The sequence below is a fragment of the Gymnodraco acuticeps genome, unplaced genomic scaffold (genome assembly GCF_902827175.1).
Source record: "Gymnodraco acuticeps unplaced genomic scaffold, fGymAcu1.1, whole genome shotgun sequence".
NCBI classification, from domain to species: domain Eukaryota; kingdom Metazoa; phylum Chordata; class Actinopteri; order Perciformes; family Bathydraconidae; genus Gymnodraco; species Gymnodraco acuticeps.
The window spans coordinates 109,648-117,525 of NW_022990647.1; the positions used below are offsets into that span (position 1 = coordinate 109,648).

Consider the following 7,878-nt stretch of genomic DNA (forward strand, 5'->3'; position numbering starts at 1 on the left):
ATTAAACAGTGATTCAATAAGAGGACCTCAATCATCATCATCTTCTTCATCATCATCATCATCATCATCATCGACTACATCTCCTACAGAAGCTCTGAAGGAGATATAGTCTGTAATAATAACAGTAAATATAACAAAGGTGTGTGTGTGTGTGTGTGTGTGTGTGTGTGTGTGTGTGTGTGTGTGTATATATATGTGTGTGCCAGATTATTCCAGTTGATGTTGGACCGTTTCTGTGCTATGTTACTGTTTGTGATTTTTGTGGGAGCCTTTGGAGCAGAGAACACTGAATACTGTGAGATGCTGGGAGACCCAGTGTTTCCTCTGTTATCTAAGGATGGAGATATAACAATTGGAGGAGCTTTTTCCATCTATAGCCAAATATCGAAGCCTTCTCTCTCCTTTACAGATGTTCCAGAAGCTCTCACATGCTCCAGGTAGTGTTTCATTTATTGTCTCTGTTGGTTTCATAACAGAAGAAATAGTCATATTAGTAAGGAAACTGTTATTAAAACTATTTTTTTTCTTTTCAGAATACAGTTAAGAGAATTTCGTTTTGTCCAAACAATGATTTTTGCCATCCAGGAGATCAACAATAGCAGCTCATTGCTGCCTAATATCTCGATTGGTTATAAGGTATTTGACAGCTGTGGTTCAACACTGCCTTCAACGCGAGCAGTGATGGGTCTATTGAATGGACAGGAAAGAACTTTGGGTAAAACCTGCTCAAGCCGGTCATCTGTTCATGCCATCATCGGAGCCTCTGAGTCCTCCTCAACAATTGTGATGCTACAAAATTCAGGGATTTTCCAAATACCAGTGGTAAATATTTGTTATATTTCATGTTTGGACTGATTTCTAAATAGTTTTTGCAAAAGGCTTACTATTTTGTAGATCTGGCATATAACAACCATCAACAAAGACTTAATGGTATTATTGTGGTTTGTTTCAGTGCTAAATTTAGGTTGGGATTAAAGGGTTTGCACATATGCAGAATGAGGAAAAAGACAGACAATGATTAAAACATTATTTTACTTACATTTTCCACTTAATACTTATCTGAAATCAAAATAAATGTATTTAGTTTCCCTTCTTTTTTTGTTAGATCAGCCACTTTGCCACATGCGCTTGTTTGAGTAACAGAAAGGAGTACCCCTCTTTCTTCAGAACCATCCCCAGTGACTATTATCAGAGCAGAGCCGTGGCCAAACTGGTAAACCACTTTGGCTGGAAGTGGATTGGGGCAGTTAGAAGTGACAATGATTATGGTAACAATGGCATGGCAACATTTATCACAGCTGCACGCCAGGAGGGGGTCTGCATTGAATACTCAGAAGCCATATCAAGGACTGACACCGGTGGGCACATTGCAAAGGTGGTCAGAGGGATAAAAAGCAGCACTGCCAGAGTTTTAGTTGCTTTCGTTGCCCAGGGTGAAATGGACATTCTTCTTGAGGAAGCCCTGAAGCAGAACCTCACTGGGCTGCAGTGGGTGGGCAGTGAGTCCTGGATTACAGCAGGTCATCTGGCAACTAAGAGGTACTCAGGAATCCTGACAGGGACTCTGGGCTTCACCATCAGAAAAACAAAGATCACAGGCCTCAGAGAGTTTCTTTTGCAAGTAAACCCAGGTCAAGACCCTCATAATAATCTGCTGAGAGAGTTCTGGGAAGCCACATTTGGTTGCAGTTTTCAGTCCGGTCTCCATGGTCAGACCCTGTGCTCAGGCTCGGAGATACTAGAGGACATCAACAATACTTTTACAGATGTGTCAGAGCTAAGGATATCCAGCAATGTGTATAAGGCTGTGTATGCTGTGGCTCATGCCATGCATAACATGTTAAAATGTGGTGATGCCATGAATCCTCAGTGTATCTGGAAAGATGACTTTGAGCCAAAACAGGTAACAGGTTAATACATTCAGTAAATTATTTGAATACAAAATAAATAATAATCTTACAATATTTCACCACTGTTCTCATTTGGTAGGTTGTGAAACACCTCCAAAGTGTGAATTTCACCCTTCAGTCAGGAGAAAGTGTGTATTTTGATAGAAATGGAGACCCTGCAGCGACCTATGAGCTGGTGAACTGGCAGAGAAATCCAGCAGGAGATACTGTGTTTGTGGCTGTAGGGAGCTACGATGCATCACTACCAAATGAAAAGCAGTTTATAATTAATGGAATAAACACAACATGGGCTGCTGGATCCCTAAAGGTAAAAAGAGTTTAGTATAACTCATTGTGGAGGTAATTTTTCAAATACATAACTGTTCCCTGAGACATTTCAGTAATTAATGACCAAATTAAAAAGGTTGATTCTCCTGTCAACAAACACATATTTACCTATGTATACTCTATATATTACTGACTGGGATTGGCACTTTCAAGTTGTAGATATACGTGTAAGATTAATGAGAACAATTAAATGTTTAGAGACACTAAGAAAGACCAATTCAAATATAAAAACATTCATAAATTAAGGGCCAACTAACTGTGAGTAACTGATGAGTTGAGTGGTGTTTTTACAGAGGCCTGTGTCCGTCTGCAGTGAGAGTTGTCCACCAGGTTTCCGGCAGGCTGTGATTAAAGGGAAACCCATCTGCTGTTTCTCCTGCATTGCTTGTGCTGCGGGAGAGATCACCAAATCCAACTGTGAGTAGAATCTTTCCATACTGTAACAAATTTTATATTAATATATGTAGAAAGTCTACGAATTCCAGTGTCAATCCGATAAGCCTCTTAACATTACAAGGCCATTATTTATTTCATACAGCATGAGCTTAAAGGTGGGGAAGGTAAGTTTGAGAAACCGGCTCGAGATACACTTTTTGTTATATTCCATGGAATGCTCTTAACATCCCGATAGCAATGAATATATTAATTGCTTTGACATCTGTGGAAGCCGTAGTACTATAAAAAGCACGACCAATCATTTTAGCCGGCCCGGCTAAAATAACTGTCAGCCTTCTTTCTGTGCACAAACTTATCTCATGCCCTCATTGGTCATGTGCGCGTTCGTGTGTGTTGGAGGAGGGGCTCTGTAAGGAAGTGGCAGATTTTTTCTGGCTGTGTATTTTCAAATTCTAGCGCACTCGAGCTGGTTTTCTCCAAAATTACCTACCCCACCTTTAAGTCTCATAACTTAAAGCTTACAGCACAAACATATTTCAGTGTTCCATGTTTTCTATTCAGATTCTGCCGAGTGTTCGCCATGCCCACTGGAGTACTGGTCAAATGAAGATCACAGCCAGTGTGTTCCAAAGGTGATCGAGTTCCTATCTTATGGCGAAACCATGGGCGCCCTGCTCACTGCTTTCTCGTTGTTTGGAACGATGTTAACACTGGTGGTGTTGTGTGTCTTCTTCCGGTTTCGTCACACACCTCTTGTCAAAGCCAGTAACTCTGAGCTGAGCTTCCTGCTGCTTTTCTCCTTGACTCTGTGTTTCCTGTGTTCCCTGACCTTCATAGGTCAGCCCACAGTGGTGTCCTGCATGCTGCGACACACAGCATTCGGCATCACCTTTGCCTTGTGCATGTCTTGTATCTTGGCTAAAACTATAGCAGTGGTGATGGCTTTTAAGGCTACAAGGCCGAATAACACACTTCCTCAGTGTTCTGCTGTGCTTCAGAGAACAAATGTTCTCAGCTGTACTTTACTGCAGGTGTTGGTCTGTGTGCTGTGGTTAACCCTTGCCCCACCATTCCCCTACACAAATACAGCTCATACCACTGAAAGGATTATTCTAGAGTGTAATGTAGGTTCACCTATAGGGTTCTGGGCTGTGTTGGGGTATATAGGACTCCTGGCTGTGATGTGCTTCATCCTTGCTTTTTTGGCTCGAAAGCTGCCTGATAATTTTAATGAAGCTAAGTTCATCACTTTCAGCATGCTAATATTCTGTGCAGTATGGGTCACTTTTATTCCTGCGTATGTTAGCTCTCCTGGGAAGTTCACTGTGGCTGTGGAGATATTTGCCATTTTGGCCTCTAGCTTTGGGTTGCTCTTCTGTATATTTGCTCCAAAATGTTATATTTTACTGTTAAGACCAGAGAGAAATACTAAAAAGGAAATGATGAGAAGAAACTAATCAAAATGAACTTAAATTAGTGTGCATGAAAGTGAAACCTAAACGTCTGAGATGCTATTTTTTTCCCCCCACAATACTTTTTCCTCAAAAACAAGAACAAAAACAAGACGCATAAAAACAAACATGCTTATATTTGGATAAATGTCTTATATATATATATCAATATTGAATTTAGACCCCATCTCTTCAAAGGACATCATGACATTTCAATCTGCCAAATAAAGGTCTTGGATCATTTTTAGTCCTTGTGACTCAAATAATTTGAAAGTTGCATCTGCTCTTCCTGGCACAAACCAATGAATACCCCATACTGGACTGTATGGTTATAATGTATGTGGTTCTTTTAAATATTGGTTCACATCATACGAGATCTTTATCATGTGTTTTACAATTAGAGTTGTTGTTTGTTTGCGTACGTTTCTTACTGTTTCTGAATACATGTATAAGGGAAGAGGTAGTTTCAAACAATGATATTGCATTTCATTTTAATGCGGAGCATCCTTGGAAGAAAAATAAAACATGATAGTTCTCAGCTGCCCAGTAATTATCCACATTACATTTAGACACTGTAAACCCCCTTGATCATAGCGTAAATACTATAAAGACAAACCAAGGCCTGCCCTCCTCTTATTCTATATGAATTTAACCATTTTCTTCTTAATTTTAAATGTTTTGAGAACAATTCTAATTAAGGGAGGCAGGGGAATATTTTGAACTAAATAAAGTCATTTTGGTATTATATTTATTTCTAATTCTCCCAATTATAAATAATGGTAGTGAAATCCATCTATCAATTAACTCATTTATTTCCATCATTAAAGGTTAATAATTAGCCTCAACAACATTTTGTAAACTAGACATTATCTGTACTCCTAAATATTAATTAAATTGATTTACCTCATCAATTGGGATCCTTCTTTCCTGCTTCTTTAATAATAAAATAGAGGATTTAGTAATGGTAACCTTGTAACCTGAAACATCACCAAACGTGGTTATGAGCTGGGACAGGGCCAGAGTTGTTTCCTTTAATTTGGATATTAATGCAATCATGTCATCAGCATACAGGGAAATATGTGTTATATCTGGCCTATACTGTTATTCTACTAAATTGATGAGATGCTATTTTACTCTTTTTTGTATTTAAAACCATTGCAGGCCGTTAACACAGCAGCACATTAAGCATCCATATTTGCAGTTTTTTAAAGGCTGTTAACAATGTCAGTTCACGGCATCCCTGAAGGTGAATTCTAAATCTGATATTCTCAGCTGTGAGAGCCATCTGGGCAGGCGAGAATCTTGAAATAAGTACATGGGTACTAATTAGTTTGTCTATCCATCTATCTATATCTATTTTGAAAGTAACATTGTTTTATCATAAACTATCATTTTGATTACTGAGTAAACCATATTAATCAGGAGATGAATGATTTCATGCTGTCACTTTGATGCAGGTTCCAAGGTCTGTTTGCAGTGAGAGCTGTTTGCTTGGGATGCGTCGGGCTTTTGTCAAAGGGAAAATGCCTATCTGCTGTTTTGATTGTGTCGCCTGTGCTGACGGGGAGTTCAGCAACAGTACAAGTGAGACAGCAGGATTCCTAGCCTTTACGCTAGCACTCACCGTGTTTCTATTGGGCAAAATCACTCCAAGCACTTTACTTATCTATCTAAAGATGTGTGTGCTGTACAGCCTGAACATGTTGTGACAAATGCCTTCCCGAGTACAAGTTCAATGAAGAGAGGAATAACTGTGATTTGAAAGCTATTGAATTCCTCCCCTTCAGGGAATGAATGTGTATACTGTTGGTATCCTTTTCTGTCTTTCTGTGCCTGCCTGGCGATGACTATAGCCCTGTTATTTTTCCACTACAGAAATACTCCTATTGCAAGGGCTAACAACTCTGAGCTGAGCTTCCTGCTGCTCTTCTCCCTGACTCTGTGTTTCCTGTGTTCTCTGACCTTCATCGGCTACTATGCAGTATATTTGCACCCAAATGTTTTATTATTTTACTCAAACCTGAACACAATAAAACTGAATAAAATTAAATACAAATCAAATGAGTCTTTTAGTTTTTTGTATTTCATGGTTTGGCTTGAATTTTGCAGTGACACATTCATGCTATTCATTACAAACATATTAGCTAAACCAAAACTGTAATGGCAATTTCCTGTTTCTATGTCCTATATATTTTTGCCATTACTTCACAGAAGGGCTGAAGAGTGATCGAGACGCAGACACAAACAGATGACTTTCCGGTCCTTTGTTGCAGTTTATGATGAGGTTTATTCAGGGTTTAATTGTACAGTTTAGTTGTTGTGTGGTGAGCATCTGCTGGGCTGATGGAATCGGTATGCTCTCTCCTTCTGTGTCCTTCCTCTCTTGTCACCTATGACCTCTTTATATACACCTGGTGCAGCTAAACCCCGCCACCAAGTGCTCAAAAATAATATTGCACTATAACTTAAATAAACTGACACACCAACAACACCCATAAAATGGCTCCTACAAAAACATTACAATTATTCCATGTTGTTCTGTCTTTCCAATGACTGACATCCGTCTCCTTTTGACTGCTATAGCCTTAGTGGCCTCTTGGGGCAGGTTAGTGTGTTCCCAGTTGAAAAGTTCGTGAGGGATTTCCATTCTGCCATTTTGTTTGAGAGCCACATAAAGGGTGTTTCTCAATACCGAGTACGGTTGCTTGGTAGCACATGTATGCCGAGTACGCTGGCTTGGTCGCACATGTCTTCCGAGTCACTTGCTTCAGAAGCGAGGCAAGAATACTTCCTGGCATTCGGAAAACGAAGAGTGGCCATAACACAGCTGGTAAAAAATACCACAAACCTGACCAGATACTCTCTGCAAAGCTTCTTAATCATTCAACCTGTGTTTCAAAACAATGTAACAGTGGCGCTGTTGTGCTTTAAAGTACAACAAAACTACTCGCTCAGGTGTGGATGTGGTTTTGTAGCGAGGAAAAAAATGGCTGCCTAACAAAAAAAATTCAGAGTCTAACGGGGCGTGGTTTGCAATTCGCCCAGCCAATAGAAATAGAATAGAAATTGGCACTCTTTTATCACCAGGTTCGTACCACCTCTCTAGCAGGGACTGAAAATGGCCAAAAGAGTTCCCGGCACTGAGTAGTCCCGGCGGTGTGAACGCGACATTATTGGTACTAACGGAACTAAAGAACCAAAGTACCAGCAAGCCCGCCTTAACCTGCCATCAGGCCCTGGGGCTGATCGTTTTTGTAGGCCCCCTATTTAAACAACAAATCAAAGTCATTTATAGCCTCGGCAGGCTCTGTGATCGCACTTCTCCACTCTGCTCTACGCGCGCCTGGTCCTCTCCTCCAGATGAGTGACGTACAGAACTCATCTGTCCTTCCTCCTCATCCTGGCCTACAGGTTTAAAATAACCTGTAAGCTTCGGCATGTTTTGTAATAGCTGCTTGTCTCGAAACTCCTTTTCCCTCAACAATTTCCTTTTCCGAGCGCCACTCTCAAACTTTTTCTTCTCAAACTTTTTCTCCTAAACAACCTTCATCCGTCACTCAATCAGTCGCAATTTGAATACGTCACATGTGAAACATATTCTCATTCTGATTGGCTGTTAAGTGGTGCCCACTGACTGTTTCGGGGTCATAATCCATCGATTTGATTGATTAGCGGAGCAAATGATCAAAATACTACGGAGGGAAGATATTTTCGTTTGGATTACTGGTCTGGGGGAAGCTCATACTGTGTGTATAGTATACGTGTGTGTTTGTGTATTTTTGTGTTTGTGTGTA

General features: G+C 40.2%; 1 protein-coding gene across 1 annotated transcript; it reads left to right on the forward strand.

Moving 5' to 3' along the window:
* The first annotated feature begins 240 nt into the window (after window positions 1-240).
* Window positions 241-4,090, forward strand: LOC117554841 (extracellular calcium-sensing receptor-like). The gene is made up of 6 exons (XM_034229390.1): window positions 241-437; window positions 534-822; window positions 1,106-1,903; window positions 1,990-2,217; window positions 2,531-2,654; window positions 3,195-4,090. The coding sequence occupies exons 1-6, from the start codon at window positions 241-243 to the stop codon at window positions 4,088-4,090; spliced, it is 2,532 nt and encodes an 843-aa protein (XP_034085281.1).
* The last annotated feature ends 3,788 nt before the right edge of the window (window positions 4,091-7,878 follow it).